The sequence below is a fragment of the Prunus dulcis genome, chromosome 3 (assembly GCF_902201215.1).
Source record: "Prunus dulcis chromosome 3, ALMONDv2, whole genome shotgun sequence".
NCBI lineage: Eukaryota > Viridiplantae > Streptophyta > Magnoliopsida > Rosales > Rosaceae > Prunus > Prunus dulcis.
This window is the reverse complement of record NC_047652.1, coordinates 1,412,442-1,428,935: the sequence shown is the minus strand read 5'-3', so window position 1 is coordinate 1,428,935 and position 16,494 is coordinate 1,412,442. Positions and strand designations below refer to the sequence as shown.

General features: G+C 35.4%; 4 protein-coding genes across 6 annotated transcripts; 2 read left to right on the top strand and 2 right to left on the bottom strand.

The window, feature by feature from the left end:
• Positions 1 to 568: 568 nt before the first annotated feature.
• LOC117621069 (7-dehydrocholesterol reductase) lies at positions 569 to 6,930 on the bottom strand. Its single transcript, XM_034351343.1, has 13 exons — positions 6,688 to 6,930; positions 5,350 to 5,572; positions 5,029 to 5,084; positions 4,663 to 4,765; positions 4,514 to 4,579; positions 3,529 to 3,642; positions 3,089 to 3,215; positions 2,594 to 2,694; positions 1,746 to 1,871; positions 1,593 to 1,657; positions 1,284 to 1,365; positions 1,082 to 1,164; positions 569 to 921 (listed from the first exon to the last, which is right to left on the bottom strand). The coding sequence occupies exons 1-13, from the start codon at positions 6,777 to 6,779 to the stop codon at positions 855 to 857; spliced, it is 1,305 nt and encodes a 434-aa protein (XP_034207234.1). The 5' UTR covers positions 6,780 to 6,930; the 3' UTR covers positions 569 to 854.
• Positions 6,931 to 8,275: 1,345 nt separating this feature from the next.
• On the top strand, positions 8,276 to 9,837 carry LOC117621067 (leucine-rich repeat extensin-like protein 4). The gene is made up of 2 exons (XM_034351334.1): positions 8,276 to 8,684; positions 9,469 to 9,837. Exons 1-2 carry the CDS (start codon positions 8,386 to 8,388, stop codon positions 9,518 to 9,520), a joined length of 351 nt encoding a protein of 116 aa, XP_034207225.1. The 5' UTR covers positions 8,276 to 8,385; the 3' UTR covers positions 9,521 to 9,837.
• Positions 9,838 to 10,551: 714 nt separating this feature from the next.
• On the top strand, positions 10,552 to 15,180 carry LOC117621066 (E3 ubiquitin-protein ligase MARCHF2). 3 transcript variants are annotated; one of them, XM_034351331.1, is made up of 8 exons: positions 10,552 to 10,826; positions 11,633 to 11,958; positions 12,144 to 12,229; positions 12,445 to 12,591; positions 12,959 to 13,061; positions 13,399 to 13,511; positions 14,037 to 14,163; positions 14,610 to 15,180. In XM_034351331.1, the coding sequence occupies exons 2-7, from the start codon at positions 11,721 to 11,723 to the stop codon at positions 14,127 to 14,129; spliced, it is 780 nt and encodes a 259-aa protein (XP_034207222.1). In that variant the 5' UTR covers positions 10,552 to 10,826; positions 11,633 to 11,720; the 3' UTR covers positions 14,130 to 14,163; positions 14,610 to 15,180. The 3 variants fall into 3 exon arrangements, with proteins under 3 accessions (XP_034207222.1, XP_034207224.1, XP_034207223.1); XM_034351333.1 differs by lacking the exon at positions 12,445 to 12,591 and having other exon boundaries at positions 10,614 to 10,826; XM_034351332.1 differs by lacking the exon at positions 14,610 to 15,180 and having other exon boundaries at positions 10,614 to 10,826; positions 14,037 to 14,434.
• A 307-nt stretch (positions 15,181 to 15,487) lies between these two features.
• LOC117621065 lies at positions 15,488 to 16,125 on the bottom strand. Its single transcript, XM_034351330.1, has one exon. It carries the CDS (start codon positions 16,074 to 16,076, stop codon positions 15,621 to 15,623), a length of 456 nt encoding a protein of 151 aa, XP_034207221.1. The 5' UTR covers positions 16,077 to 16,125; the 3' UTR covers positions 15,488 to 15,620.
• Positions 16,126 to 16,494: the final 369 nt, after the last annotated feature.

Sequence of the window (16,494 nt, the reverse complement as noted above, 5' to 3'; positions counted from 1 at the left end):
GCTCTTAGCAATTTTTTTTTTTTTTTTTTTGTCTTCTAATTTTAAGAAAATAAAACGTTTCTTGGTAATTTCATATAAGAATGGGATGGGACTATAATCATCCTTTTTTTTTTTGTTTGTAAGTGATATAGGGACGATGAGGACGATACTAACATAGGTGTACATGTGTTATAATATAAGTAAACAATAGACTCGTAGTTTCTGTTTGTTAGATGTTATATTCCTTTTTGAATGTTTATTTTATGGTTGCAAATTTGATCTAAGAGTTATATGATGTACATTATTAATGTTCTTGGGAAGTGTTAGCTTCGAGAGGCTGTTCATGAGAAAGAAGGCGGCTTAGACTAAAGTTGGCAATGTGACAATCACACCGAATCTACATTGTGTTGTCTTAGTACTAGGTTTTCAGTTAGCATGCCTTGTATACCGTTTAAATTGGAGTATGTTGAATTTCTTTGAGTTCTTTACCTCCTATGCCAATGGGGTTAGCTCAAGTGGTTAGGGAATGTGATAAAATGAGTTATGACATGGATTAGATTAAGTTTTCGATGCGCTCCAACATAACCAATAAAAGAAAATAGACGTAACGGTAATTCATGGGGAAAATTAAAACCAAAAATCCTCTGGTAGATCCAAGTTGGGAGCCAATAAAATAAGCCTGAAATTCTATATCATAAATAACTAACGTTTCCTTGGCTAATACCACAACTCATCCAAACTTACATTAAAAATCAAGAGAAAGTAAGTTGAAGGGAAACGATATAAATAGCATTGCCAATTCACCAGATGGGCTGCGAGTAGAAAGACTAAGCTCAACGAGAGGCGTCGCTTGATGCATAAAGGACTCGGACTCTTCAATAGATGCCAGGAATGACCCTGTAGGACACCTTCTGACAATATAGTTTCCAATATTTCCCGTACCTGCAAGAAGAACGTCGTCAAAATCTCATTCAAAATTATATAAAATGCTCAAAACCATTTCATAATTTGATGGCTTTTTCATGAAAAATTCTTCGAATGATATGTCTTTGTCGAACTGTCAAGCTAAATTTGTATGTAACAGGAATCTGTATCTGCTTACTTGGACCGACATCGATCGTCATCCCTTTTGGCTCGGTCAAGTAGAAGGATGGTAAGAAACACCACGTAGAAGTAAGGTAGAAACTGCAGGAGAAAAAGATAATAATAAATTCAGCAAGATGTTCTCCACAACATCCAAGTATCAAGTACCCCGTCCCAACAAACACAAAGAAAACAACAGAACACTAAACATAAATGGTTACATGATTGAAAAGAGCTGGAACAGTCCAGAAAAAGGCAGCTGATATTTCTGGCGCATAATGGAAATGACGAGATAAACCCCACCTGCAGGAAGAGCAAATAACCTCAGCAATGCCTTTAGCTCAAGGTGCCAGCTTATCTTTTAAATTATAACATAATGCACGAATTAGACTACGCTATGTGCAGAGAAGTGGACCAATAAAAGCATCACTCAACTAACTCTCCATGTGCAACGAAAAGCACTGACACAAAAACTCAGTTATATGTGTATGCACAATTTCATATTTACCAGAAAGAACTAAAGTACTCACCATCCTGAGGTTAAAAGAAGGCTTGTCTTTGTTTCCCCAGATGTGGTAGTGTATGAAGCGACAATCTGATATGTACAAATCAATTTTCTTTTTTCAGTCAATATATCTCAAACTGTATGATAATCGCATGATAATTTTTACAAGACTAAATACCTTTGATGGAGCTTTCCCCCAAACCAAGCATTTGCCATTTGTTCTGCGAAATTCTTGCCTTTGCCTGTCGCAATCATAGTTGATGTATATGCAAAGAATCCCGGCCACCAAAATAAAAAGTGCTAGCTGGAACATGAGGTTGGAGATTGTCAGATTTGAGACCAATGATCACAGAAACAAATAGGAAGAAAAGAATAAACGAATCAGCTAAGAAATGTCATTCATTGTGGAAAAAACCAGCCTTTACAGGGATTAAAATTTGTAATACCTACATAAAATTCCTGTAGTTTATGGGTAAAATCCGATTCTTTCAAATTGCCAAAAGTACAGCCTGACTTTCACTAGCTAAAGTTTAAATTATTTTCTTTCTTTTCTTTTTATTTTTCCAGAGCATTTTTTTTCCCCTTTTGGCACTGAATCTAATTTTCCAATAAGAAGATAGTCTTCTCCGACCTGAAAAATACCTTGTCCCATATAAAGACAAGATCTTATCCCAATTTTCGTGCATGCTGCAATGAGACCAAATGTAAAAATTTTCAATTCTTTGAATACGTCAAGAACATCTCATAGTATTCATTCAAACAACCTAACCAGTAACCAAAGACTAAAGGTTAACTTAATTCTGTTTTTCTCCATGCTCATTGAGACATGCCAACTTTTAGTAGCAGAAGCTTAGATAATAACCATCAATCATGCATAATGAACCCCACGTATAGAGAAAATGTGCATGACCAAGACATAAGCCTTTAAAATAGGGAAATCACAAGCTGACAAACTTAGAACACACCGTCATATGACTGATAACTTTTAATAAATTGGGCAAACTACATATGTGGATGAAATTATACCTGAGTTCCAAGATTTACAGGATGGTTGACCAGGTACATGCCAGGAGAAGTATAAATAGATGGAACCCAGACCAAGCAACCCCAGCAAATATAAAAGCCCGCTGTCAGAGACAAAAGTACAATGAACCATAGTCAGATGAAGCACGAACTGAACCAAGTAAAGGATGAGAAAAAATTGACTGAATAAGAAACATTATTGTGGGTCAATCTACAGGGGTAAGAATGAATATGAAGATGGTCAACATGAAATTCTCAGAGTTGTTAAGGATGCAGTATAAAATTTGCCACAAAGTACCATAACAAACTTGGTAAATACAAAGCCCATCATAATAGAATATCAATGCAATCAGCCCCCAAAAGACTGCTAAATTCATTTTGTTAAAAAAATAAACCTTCAAATATTAAAGCAAATATTGGCATCACATCTGATGGTTACTCTTGGACATGCCAACAGCAAACAATGGAGAAAAAGTAAAAGGTAGAGCATATGTGAACCTCGATCATGCGCAATATCCATTGTATTCCAGTATCCAGCCTCCCACCAAAAGAACTTCGTCACATAAACCAGCATCAATATAGTATTTACAAGCATTGAATCAGCTACTGTCCCATTAACTTCATACTGGTAAAAGAAGGAAAAAAAAAGTCAAATCTTAGAAAAACTATGGTCGGAAAAAAATGTTAACAAGGTGAACGCATTTAATCTTCTTCATAATCCTTCCATCCCGTAGGTTTTTCTTCCTTGGTGAAATTACGGCAAAAATTCATGTTCCATCAATCAATGTAATGGAAATGTAAATGTGGACGGCTTTGAAAATGTTAACTACCATAAGGGTAACTAGTAAGTTTATTGAAATTTGACCTATAGCGACTAAAGTGAAATATTGGACCTCAACGACAAGGACAAAAAGAAATATCAGAGAAGATTCATTTACCTGCTTTATGCAATAGGTCACAGCAAGAACTGCCCAAGACATCATCCCAAATCTGCAGTTTGTGAAAACTTTGATATCAAAGTTTTTACCAATTCGAGGATACAGCTCCATTCCCTAAAAAAATGAAAAGGGAACACTAATTTCTTACATGAGGCCATATCCAAAAATAAAAAGATTCATTAAAAAAAATAAAAATAAAAATCTCACACATTTATAATTCTATTTATAGGCGGCTATGAAGTATAATGCATTGACGTAGTCCATTAATTTTCTTTACGCCTTGACCAAAAATTTTTTTTCTTGCAGGAAACTTGAATTTTATAAAATGAAAGAAAAGGTGCAAGGAAATACAGACAAGAAGTCCATCAAACTAGTCAACTATGAAAGAGTAACAAAAAATAGCATACAACACAATAATCCCTGTCTGATCGGGATGAATTATATCAAAAGGGATACCAGGGTGCTCCAGTAATTCCGTATGCAAAAACGTACTTTTCACCTTGACTGAGTCTAATTTAAATAGTATTGCATCAGATATCAAATACTACAGCATGACCGTGACATTTCCATTATTCTTCGGATACAGTCCATTAAGAACCTGATTGAAAACCAAGTTTATAAATTCTTTTGTGCATTTCCAACTGCTTGTAACCAAAGAAAAGCAGGGGTCCGTTGCTCAGATAGATTAAAGATAACACAATTATTGATGCTATTGGCTTGTCGAGAAACATTTTTTACATGGTTTATTTAGTATGAGTTAAAGGATATAACACATATTTTGAAAAACTAATTCAAAAGGCAGAGTCACAAATGTGCAACTTCGCATCATTAATAAATAATAGAGCAACGCACATACTGAATCTGTACGTTTTAGGGGTATATATTCAGTTAGACCTAAAAGATCTGTCCATCCTTAAAATTTGAGTTGCTACTGTTTACCATTAGCAAGGAACTGAATTAATGAAACAGAAAAAATGACACTTACCCAGTAGAAATCAATTATTGCATTCCCAGAAGACCCAGAATCGGTGGATGATGGTGCCAGGTGACCCTGAACACACAAAGAATTTGTGTCAAGAGAAATAACTAAAATTCAGATGAACTTATATTTCGGTGTAATTACAAAACCCTCACTTTTATGTACAGGAGAATACAGAAAATGAAGCTTCCGAAAATGAGTGCTGAAAAAATTTCTCCCAAATGGTCATAAACAATTGTAGGGTTGAATATCCCAAACCTGAAATTTAACATAGAAAAAGGCATCAAATGCACTAGAAAACAGTTTGGTGCTTGGCAGATAGGACAACAAATAACAAGCTTTTAGGGGGGAAGGGGGCTTAATAATACATAGACAACAATAGTGGCCACTGCGTCAATAACTCAGTAATTCCCACCAAGAAACCCAAAAAAGACTATCACAGCCTTTCTAGGGATACGAATTCAAGGATGCACAGCATTATATAAAAGGAAACACTAAGAATTGATGGAAAAAGTGTGTACCACCAAAGGCCGAGGTGGGTAGCCAATGTTACAAAATATGCTGCCATACCATTTGCCTGCACAATGCACATGCTATATTAATACATATATAACCATATTGAACAAATAGCAGGAAAAATGGCAAAAACATGACCCAATGCATGTCCAGATGCAGAAAAAAAAATTATACAGTTTTGAAAATCTACTGACTTGGAGAAGGCAGGTTGTAAAACATTCAAGACATATAACTTGAGTTTGCATCAGATAAAGATTTGGAACCCCATGTTTACATAATCACTTTGGCAACAGAGTTTTCACATAAAGAAATCGAGTATCCAGCACCTTGTAGACAGGTCGATTCCCTGTTGGAGAAATTGGGCCCTCAACCCTTTTTCCAGGTAAAAGCAGCTGGAGTGCAGCTTCAAAAGCACCATAACAGGCAATAATTTTCCAGGCAGTGGCAGTAGGTCTTGGCCATATTTCAATGAAACCCTGCAGACCATGATGCTTTAAGTAATCCCAAGTTTGGGAAATAGAGCCATCAGCATGTACCATCGTATACCATCTGCAATAAGTATCAGATTCTGATCTCAACCACTCATAATTATCATAAATTATATCTATAACATGTAGCAGTAATTGTTGTATACAGTGATTAATTGATAAGGTGTTCCAGGGCACCATACAGGTGAATGTAGTATTTAGCAGTTGGAATCAGCTCACTTTTGACAATATTCAGCTAAGCACCACTTCTCTTAACTTAGATTAAGACATTTTAAGCTTTCCATGGCTGATTTCAGCTATAGTCTATCTAGGTGATTATAGCAATCACAATCAATTTGGTTTTATCAATTGAGTATCCCTTTTCTCTTTTAAACAAAAAACAGAAAACAAAAAATAAATAAACAAAAGAAAAAGGAATTTTCAGAATTTCAATTTAATAAATGCAGTTTCTTATAACTCCAAAATATGCCTTGGCTACTTTGATTCTCTTTATGATTACTTGTTACTTCTTCTCCTACCAAATCATCTCTTCAAAAGCCACAAAAAACACACTAACGACTCAAGCTTTTTAACATCCATAAAATCTGATTTGGATTTTCTTAAACTCGGGTTAGCTGTACTAATGTTGAGTTATATATTGCGTCCCAACTAATCAAAATCAAATACTTAAAAGTTTCAATTGGGATTCTCTGCCTGCCTCTTTTCATCAACGAAACAGAGCAATATAAAAACGAAGGAACAAAAAGATATTAAATTACAAATGAATCTATTTGAGATAAACATCAAATATAATCTCAGGGCCTTGTATAATATAAAATGTAAGAATCTTATATGATTTTAAAACTGCAAGTATTCAAAGCTAGGAAAAAAGATGAAAAAAAGTGAACATGTCCCTCCACCAGTTCGAGCTCTAATTCATCTTGCTTTGCATTCTTTAGAAACAATTTTCCCAGAAAATTAATATTTTCTATAGAAACAAACAAGAAAACTAAAAACAAGATGAGATTTGGATTCAATGACCCTACTTCTCAACCAAACCAAAGAAATAACGATAACCCATTATTTTCTATAATCATTATTCCCCAAGAAAACGTATTTTCACATAAGGAAACATAAAATTCATTTCTTAGAGAAAGAAACAAAAAATGAAACAAAACAGATTGACATAGAACTTACAGTAGAATTACAAATGGAGGGCAAAGACAAAGCAGTGATAACATGGAAGCATATGTCACCAATGGTGAATGTACGGTATTCGTCTCCCCCATTCTCTCAGATCTGTCTATGAGTCTGAGAGTGTAGACTGATTTCCTCTCTGCCTCTGAAGAACTATGGTTTTTTAAGGTTTTTTTAATCTAATCGTTGACAGACCAGTGAAGAGAAGACCCGTACCAGCATCACAAGTCTATGGTGTTTTATTTTATTTCCAATTATGCCCTTGGTGGTGGGCCAACATGCGATCTAAGTTTGCAAAACTTGGGCAGTTCAATCTGAATCCAACCCTGTTCGACCAAAAAGATAATGTGAATCCAACCCAACCCAACCCAACTCAACCCAACATGAGTTACTAATGGATCAGCGTAGGAGTTCAAATTGAGTTCAGAAATTTTCATGTGTTTGTGGTGAACGGTGTTCTAATTGACAAATGGTACAAAAACGTTTCTGCAATTTGGGGTATTTTTTCTAAAATATATATACTAACATTTGATTTCCTCCAACATTTTAATTAGACATCTAAAAGAGAATGAAAAAATTTGCACTTTGCATAAAAACTCTATTTTTAGTACCTTAAAATTTAATAAATAACGAACATAATAACAATATAATTGTGCGTGCCCATATATATATACATATATATATATATATACACACTAATGAAATGAACACTAGAATCATTTAGAAACTCTGTAGTGAAAATTTTGTGACTATAAAAATGATGAATGTGTGCATATAAATAACTAATTATAAAAAAAACAAAAACAAAAATAAAAAACAAAAACAAAAACAAAACAGGCATCTGTTTGTCTAGTGCCCCTTGGGCTTGTTTGTAAGCTTTAAAATATGGTCCCTATCGTCACAGAAACGGCCTTATAAGACCAACAAAATGAAAGGTATGAAAAACATTGATAACTAAGATTTTATTGGCGACCAATTAATCACCACAAAAAGAGTTCATCAAAAAAAAAAAAAAAAAAGACCACAAATGATGTTCTGACGAGCTTAGCATAACGTTCTTCTAATAGAAGCATTTTTAAAAATTTATTGAAAACCCAAGTGCTTTTTGGATGATTTTTGAAAAAACACTTAATTTGTGCTTCTTCATAAAGCACTTTTGTGACTATATTTTTTGTCAAACACTACTAAAAGCAATTTAATGCTAATTAACGTGTCTTGTTTTAAATTATTAGACAACTTGTAAATGTAGAGACTTAACGGAAATTCAAATTCAACTTCGGAACTAATCCATAGGAATCGAAATGTAGAGACTTCGGAACCAATCCATAGCTAAATTCCGAGTTATTTTTCCTCATCCAAACGGAGGGTGAGCGAGCCAATTACAACAATAACAGTGAAAATTATTATTAAAAAAATATTGACCGAAGCCCAAAGTACAAAACCAAAACCATGTAAGAAAATGAAAGCAGCTTACCAAATTGGCATGTAAAAATATATAGACGCCCACAGGGAATGAGCAGCTGGAGAGCATGCCTATGACCGTTAGGTTTATACCTAAGATTCAAACAGAAAAACTCCCGGGAAAGTGAGATTGCCTCAGAGGGCATGTCCTCCTAATGCAACACTAATTACATACCTCCAAGGCCAACAAAGAGAGAACATTATTTTGTATTTTGTGAAAAGAAAAAAAATATTTCAATGGAGGAGGATGATGAGAAGAAAGTTTATGCTTCTCCAACATCATCTCCTCCAACACCTCCCTCACCCCTCCCCATCAGTGTAGGACCTGGCAACCAAAAGTACATATTTTCGCCGTCTCCGTCCCCCTCGCCGCCTTTCTCTCCACCTCTGTCGAGCCACACGTCAGCTGAGAACCTCCCTCTTCTTCATCATGATCAGAAGCTCTCTAGCCCTCCAGTGCCATCTTCAGCATTCTCCTTGGATTATCGGCGGCCCCCGGAGGATTTGGATTCCAGGAGCTCATGCCTTGCGGACTTGTAAGTCCCTTCTATATCTCGTTGCCAATGTAGATAGCAATAGGGGAAACTAGTTCTCAGTCAAAATGACCAGGATTTTGATGAAAAATCATCAACAAATTTTGCTTACCATATTCATATTGGATGAAACAATAGTATTATTAACTAATCACAACATCTAGCTTTGCATTACAATTTATGTTGATGATGGACTTTCAGTGGGCAGATATCTGTATTCAAATTGTGCTCTTTAAGTCATTGTTTTTTCACATTCTGGGCATGATTTATGTTTTCATGAGCAATTGTCAAATTCTGTCAACTCTATGCAGAGGAGCTTGATAGGGGCTTTTGACTGGTAGGTTTTTTACTTTTTCCCCACTTTTAATTTGAGAATCGATTCATGGTTACCACATTGATTCCTTTCTTTGATCCAAAGCCTAGACCTAGACCTAGACCTAGACCTAGACCAACCAGTCAAAGTTGAGCAAACCCAGAACACAGACAAGAATCCTTCAAAACCAACCAAAACAGACACTCCAAAAGTGTAAAATGCTCACGGTTAAATGAGTCCTAAAACCCACAGAAGAAAACCTACCCATGAATTGACTGGTAGTTAGGCATGCAATGCTATGTCAACTTGTATATGCTTTGCTGTCCAAATGTTATAAAAAGTCAACCCCCTTCAACTGTTCAACAAAACTAATTTAAGTTTTTCTTCCAAATTCTATCTCTCTCTCTCTCTCTCTCTCTCTCTCTGTCTCTGTCTCTGTGTAATTTGACTAATTCTATCTCTTTCTGCAAACAGGTTAAAGTGGTTTATAGAAAGATGCTGCAACTGTGGTTCTAAGTCTTCCTAGCCTTCTTCTTACAAATACAGAACAGATATGAAAAAAGAAAAAGAAACAGAGGAGCAGTCAAAATGTGAAATTGCTTGCTCTGGTTTTGCCTCCAATTGATTTTCCCGAGATTTAAAGCTGCAAGTTGATCCCTTCTAAGTTCTAACATGCGTTCTAACTCATGTAACTAGCCATCAATCATCAGATGCGTTTTTTTCACCCTCAACTAGTTGAAGAGAAGGCCTGCAGCAAAAGTGAATGAGTGATATTTGTAACAAGTAACATTCTTTGCACATTCACATTCTCGTTAAAAAAAAATTCAGAGAGATTCTTGGTCACTTGGTTTGCTATTATTTACTTATATATGCAGCAAAAATATGAATTAATTCAGGCACTTACTATATTGTTTCTGCAAAATCATCTCAGACAGATCATGAACTGCTAGACAGCGCACTTACATATACATAACCAGTGCCTGAAGAACTATAAATGAAATATACAAAAAAAAAGCCGGCCCATATATTTTGTTGATTTCAATTTTTTTTTTTTTAAAGTACAAGTGATAGTAAAAATTATAAGGGGAGGGGTGTTTCTCACACACTACCATGGTGCTATAGAGGTTTGAACATGCAAATCAATATCCTTTTCTACTGAACTAGATTCCCGTTGATATTGATTTCAGTTTCAAGTGGATCTTAAAATTGTGTTTTTTAAGACATTTCAAATTAGTTCAAGAGTAACAGTCTAACAGATAACATGGGCAAATTAAAATATTGCAAAACAAAAACCTTTTTAACCAAGACTTTGCCTTGAATCAGTGGCACCAAGTTCTTTATCCTAACAACAATTTATTATTATTTTTTCCTTCAAAATAATGTGATTTCAATATAAAATTGATCAGCTCATATCATAAGCATTGGTGTATTGTCTATACTTTTGGCTGACTTTTTTTGCTGAATATAGAATAAAATCTTCCAATTATACACTCAGGTATTTTATACATATTTTGTTTTGGTACAGATTTTATCCATATATTTTGTTTGTTATGATTTTGTATTTATTTAGTATTCAAAATCTATTTATCTTTTTTGATGTTTGCATGGTTACTCATTTCTTTTGCCCGCACTAACACCATCTGTCTGTTTTCAAGGCCTGCATATAAAATAAAATAAAAAACAACTTTTGTCAATCACCCTCGGTCCCTTCAAAGTCCACCGTATCACTTCAATTCATAAGAACCCTAGGATTCGATTCTCAAATTGTTCATCCAATTGATGCCTGCATTGTTTCAGTGCCATGCCGATCTTCCTGAATTGCTAAATTGCAGGTCAGCCCCTTAATTGGTCTCAAAAAGATTCAATCTTTGCTCGAAATTTACTAGTTTGTTGATTAAATTCCGAAGCTTTCGATGTGATTATTGTACTTTGTTCATCACATTTTTGGATTTTGATTTGCATTAAATATATTTATTGCATTTTCTGTTTTTTTTTTTTTTTTTTGGGGAAGAAATGAAGCTTCTTTGTATGGACAGTTGTATAATTAGGGAACTTGAAAGCTGGAGTTGAAGTTGATGCTCTCTACAGATTAGTAAAGTTGGAAATTTTTGCTAATTTTACATAATTGTCATGGCCAAACTGAGAAAGGGATTATCTCCTTAAGAAATTCAAAGCAAAGAACATATTTTTATCATAAGCTGGTAATTAGACTCATGTTGCATGTTAGGCTGGTTTCAAGAGTTTGTATCCTACCTATGAACGTAATCAATATCAATTGTTTGCTATGCTTCTGCTTAGAGACATATTCATTTTTTGCTAAGAACTTCTGTTTGTTCTTGATTGATACTTGGTATCTTCATCCTTAGCCTTCTACTTTTGAATCATCAAAATTTCTGCAGATGTTTTGATACATTAATCTTGATTGGAGTAGAGGTTGGGTGTTGAACTTGAAAGACCATATAGTTTATACTTGTCCATGTGGATGTTTTATGGAAAGTTCTTAGAGCAGTTTAGAATGTTAGATTATTATTTTTAGTACTGGAATTGATTTTAATTTCCATATCTAACAAGTAACAACACCTTGACATGTAATGCAGATTTTGGTTCCTAACTGGTGTACTTTTTGTCTATTTTATAGGTTTCCATGTTCCGATTGAAATGGTCTGTAGGAGCTACAGCACTGGAAATGACGTTTTCTTTGTATTCCTGACTCAACATTCTTCGCAATGCAATTAGTATCAAATGATGGTCGCAAAGAAGATATTACAGAATGTGAGCCCATCTTATGTCAGTCGGACATTTCACAGATACCCACAGAATCTTCATCCTCATGTGAAATTACAGCTGTGCAAGGTGATTTTGCTGCTAATGATGAAGAGTCACAAAATCTGGACGTCGATGAAAATTCGAAGTTGGTGAATCCCGAGCACCCACAATGCCGTATTTGCCTTGATACTGAAGAAGGTTCTTCTTGTATTTCCTGGCATCTCTTTGTGTATCTTTGGTTTCACTGTCACCATTAGTTTTCAGAGAAAGGTTTAGATGATGTGGATACGCAGTTAACCATAGTTCAGTACCTTTTCGATCTATCTTTATATAGGTGGCCAGCAATTCAAATATGTTAGGGTGCGTGCTTATTTATTTTTCAGGGGAAGACTTAATTGCTCCATGCCATTGCAGAGGTACTCAGAAGCATGTCCATAGATCATGTCTTGATAATTGGAGGTCAACAAAGGTGAAGATTTCTTTCTTCATCGCTGATCCTTCCTCGTGACCTGCAGATGAATTTTTTTTTTCCCTTCAGAATTTTTCTTTTAGAATAATGGAATTGTAGATAATCATGTAGGCACTTAAGGCAGTCAAATAAATGCAATTGTTATCTATTCTCTAAATATTAATTTTCTGTTGTGGAGGCTTGGTATTAATTATCCATATTCTTTATTTCTTCAGGAGGGCTTTGCTTTTGCTCATTGTACAGAATGCAGGGCAGTGTTCATATTACGAGCAAATGTCCCTCCTGACCGCTGGTGGTTGAGATTGAAATTCCAGTTCCTTGTTGCGAGAGACCATGCATTTATTTTCATTATCGTGCAGCTGGTATGTTTACAAACAATTTGATATTGTTCATATAATTTTATCAACAGGTAGTTTTCCCAACGAAAAAAGGGTACTTTTCCCTAAGTTTCATTTAACTTTGCGTGGCCTACAAAAGAACTAGTTAGTAACAGAAGACATTTGTATGGTGCTGTTATATTTTAAACTGGGGTTATAGAAGGGTACTGTTAGAATTGATTCTAATTGTATTTAAATTTTCCCATTTTTGGTGACTCTAAACATTACTGTTAGGTTTCCAGTTAGTTCTATTTTATCAAGTTCTATCAAGTAACAAACTTCTATAGAAGAAGATATAAGACTTCCTTAGTTCTGACAGTCTTAAACTTTTAAGAATATTTGCTTTTATCAGATTGTGGCATTCTTGGGAGTGATGGTATACAAATTTTATGGAGATGAACTAAGGGAGATGTTTGGTTACGAGGAGCACCCATATGGGTTTTACACTATGGCTGGTATGTAACTCCTGACTTCCCTCTGAACTCCCTATAATATATGTTATTTCTTTGTGTAAGACATCCCCCCACACATAAACCCAGATGATCATCATTTGCAGAGTTTCTGATTGAGCTGTGCACTTAAGTTGAAGCACTGAAAATGATTCCATTTCTTGCAAAGGGGTCGTCTCTCATAAAACCCTTTAGCTGTGCAGTTAATCCAACCCTTCTATTAGTGGCAATGCCTTCTTCCCCCACTCCCCACCCCAAAAGAAAGAAAGAAAAAGAGAGTTTTTACCTACCTTGATATGATTACACTAATTGCAATCTAATAGTATCTATTATTTTGTTGCAGTTTTAGCTATTGTTTTGGTGGGGTTGCTTTACGGCTTCTTCATAGCCATAATATGTGGACAGAGAATCAATGAACGGCATTACCATGTTCTTGCCAAACAAGAATTAACAAAGGTTTGTTAACTGCTACTTTGAGCTTACTTTTGAACTTTGAACTATTCCTAATGAAACTTACTGGCATTCCGGACTAACAGTTATATTCTAAGTTATGAACTTCTTTTTTTCAGGTTGTTTTAATTAAGTTTTTTTGTTCAAAAGAAATAGCAACATATCGTTCAGTATGCTCTACATGTAATATGATTCTTCATAGACATAATGTCTGGAACAGAGCTGTATTTAAATTATTCCAACTGAATTGACTGGTACCTTTGTGCATTTTGGACTCAAGTTTCCTTGATCATTTGTTGGAAATCCTTGCTCTATATTCATCTTTCTATTGGCACTTCTGAACAAGTTTTACCAAGACTACCAAAAGAAATTTGTATTACTAGTGTATTTCATGTGGGATGCTGTATTATCATCTTTTCTGTTGCCTTTCTGGATAGCATGATTTGTAAACCAAGTCTAATAGTTCTTTTGAAGCATTTAACTCTTATCATATATTTTCAACTGATGGATCAAGAAATTTTATTATGCCAGGAATATGTTGTAGAAGACCGAGAAAATAATAAGAATGCCCCCGAGTTAGACCCCAGCCATGTGACAGAGCTAAGAATGTTGGGCCTTTATTAGCTCGAAGTATTTGTTCTGCAGATTGTCTCGTCCTGTAAGCAATTTTTACATTCTGTAACTACCTTTCATATTATCTTTTTTCCTTTTCAAAGCTTTGCTTTCTCTTACTTTCTCTCTCCATGTAACCTGCCACTTAGATCAGGGATATATTCCTCTCTCTATATTCTAATTGTTTTTGTGTTTTTATCTTTTAGTCTGGGTTTATCTTCTGCACTTAAGTGCATGTGCCTATTTGTTTGTATTTACCAGTGTTTAAAAATGGCGCTTTATGAAGAAAAACTAAAATCTCCAGGTTTCATTATCTATGCACTAATTTACTTCTTGTTTCGGCCTTGATAACTCTCAGTTGTATGTTTGTTCCTTTGCATGCTCTTGTAACAGAGAATCTGGGACTTCAAGTATTTGATGGATGCATTTTCCGAATATATTCTTGACAATTTGTCTTTATAGTCTCTCAATTTTCACTTGTATTCTCTTCAGGTTTTCCTATGCTTTGTAATATTTCCCAGTGAGAGTGGAAAGCTACATTTTCCTGTCAGCTTCTTATATTAGCCAAACACCACCTTCTGCACTCCTGCATCTTGTGGTGGCACTTCTTTACGCATCCTTAAGCCAGGCACTACAGTTTCCCATATATTTTCTTCCGGGTCCTGCTTTCCTATGGCTGTCATTTATATGCAGCATCTGGAGTTTTAACTCGGCAATGAACTTGAAAAACAGTCGTTTCTCCTCACAACCGATCAACGAGCATTGTCTGTGCTGTCTAACTGAACAGCAATAACAAGAGTGGTTTGTCTTCACAAAGTAGTATACCTGTATGTTCATTTATAAGTACAAATAAAATACTTACAATTTCTACAGAGCAGAAAACCACTGTTTATATGTTTTCTGCATCAAGCGTGCATCTTTCTCATTCTTTGTTTTTTGTTTTTGGGAGGGGGTAGAGAGATTTCAAGAATACGGTATTAATTGTATCAAGATCTTGTTCTTCCTGTTTGGACAATGTTGTAATTCAATTCCCAGTGTTATATAAAATTCTTTTCTCTTTGCACTTTGTAACTTTTACTTGGGGAAAGAGGTTAGTGTTGCCCCTTTCCATTTTCTTCTGGCCACGGGAAGAAAGACACAAATTTGGCCGAACTAGACTTATTTCAATGAGACCATAAGCTGTTATTCTCTTATTTTAAAAGATCCATCAGCAGTTATTCTCTTTCAAATACAAATCAAAATTTTGAAGCATCAGAGAGAGAGAGAGACAGAGACAGAGACAGAGACTTATTTATTGAGACCATAAGCTGTTATTCTCTTATTTTAAAAGGTCCATCAGCAGCTGTTCTCTTTCAATTACATATCAAACTTTTGAAGCCTACAAAAGTGGCACCAAAGGTAAAACTATGCACGGCTATCACTAAAGCAACTTATTTCCTGCAAGAATTGTCCTCACAACTGCCTACTACTGCTTTGACTTACCTGCTTTAGGAGCAGCAGCATTTACTTAGCACAGTTGCTCTTGATCAATGGAGGAAATGAAGGAAATAATGGGAACATTTTCAGCAAGCAATTCTGGTCAATTGCTTGGAAGGCCTTGCAACAAGCAGGGTCTACTACAAATTTACCAGTAGAGATTGAGGTATAAATTTCCCATGCGCACCCTGGAACGTTCTGAAGTGATGACCAACACTTTGCTATGTCACTCGGGTTCCCTGGCGGCAGTAGCCCTGGGATCCCTGGAGGTAATAAGCCTGGGAACCCTGGAGGCAATAGGCTTGGGATCCCTGGTGGCACTAGGCCCGGGATCTTTGGCAGGGTCAGGGGTGGTGGTGATGGTGGCACATCTGCCAGCACAGTTACCGCACATGCTGCCATTAGCAGTAGTGAAAATATTGCTTGAGCTTCTCTAATCATGGTTATTGGCAAACTTGGAACTCTCACTTCTGTGATGTACATCTGAAAAAAGTTAGCTAGATTGGCTTTGTTGATGGTTGGAGAGAAGAGGGTAAAGGGTTTATATAAGAGCAACGAGTCTGAGCCAAGTTGAAGAGTTTAATGCTCAGGCGAGTAGGTTACAAATGGAATTACAATTTAATTCAGTTATAGTTCTGCTTTTTATTTTGATGAGCTGAGCTTAAATAACAGTTATAACTCTTAGATTATGAGATTTATGACAAGTTAAATTTTGCTAGTAAATTAGTAGTAAATGCTTTTGACCTTGTGATCCTTTGAGATCAAATTGAATGCTTCCAAATTAAAAGTTGCCATACTGATCTGAGACAGAGAGGCCACTCTGCATCAGTTTGATTCGATTGTTTATGACCTTCAACACAACAAGCCTTTGTTTTACTTTTTAATTTTGGCCTCACGACAA

Bases quoted from the DNA above. Each gene is read 5' to 3' on its own strand.
- LOC117621065 (XM_034351330.1), bottom strand. From the start codon at position 16,076: ATGTACATCACAGAAGTGAGAGTTCCAAGTTTGCCAATAACCATGATT.
- LOC117621067 (XM_034351334.1), top strand. From the start codon at position 8,386: ATGGAGGAGGATGATGAGAAGAAAGTTTATGCTTCTCCAACATCATCT. The intron at 8,685-9,468 runs GTAAGTCCCTTC...TTCTGCAAACAG, and splicing joins AGCTCATGCCTTGCGGACTT to GTTAAAGTGGTTTATAGAAA.
- LOC117621066 (XM_034351331.1), top strand. From the start codon at position 11,721: ATGCAATTAGTATCAAATGATGGTCGCAAAGAAGATATTACAGAATGT. The intron at 11,959-12,143 runs GTTCTTCTTGTA...TTTATTTTTCAG, and splicing joins TTGCCTTGATACTGAAGAAG to GGGAAGACTTAATTGCTCCA. The intron at 12,230-12,444 runs GTGAAGATTTCT...TTATTTCTTCAG, and splicing joins ATAATTGGAGGTCAACAAAG to GAGGGCTTTGCTTTTGCTCA.
- LOC117621069 (XM_034351343.1), bottom strand. From the start codon at position 6,779: ATGGGGGAGACGAATACCGTACATTCACCATTGGTGACATATGCTTCC. The intron at 5,085-5,349 runs GTGCTGGATACT...TGCATTGTGCAG, and splicing joins GGAATCGACCTGTCTACAAG to GCAAATGGTATGGCAGCATA. The intron at 2,695-3,088 runs GTTCACATATGC...TGTCTCTGACAG, and splicing joins GGATATTGCGCATGATCGAG to CGGGCTTTTATATTTGCTGG.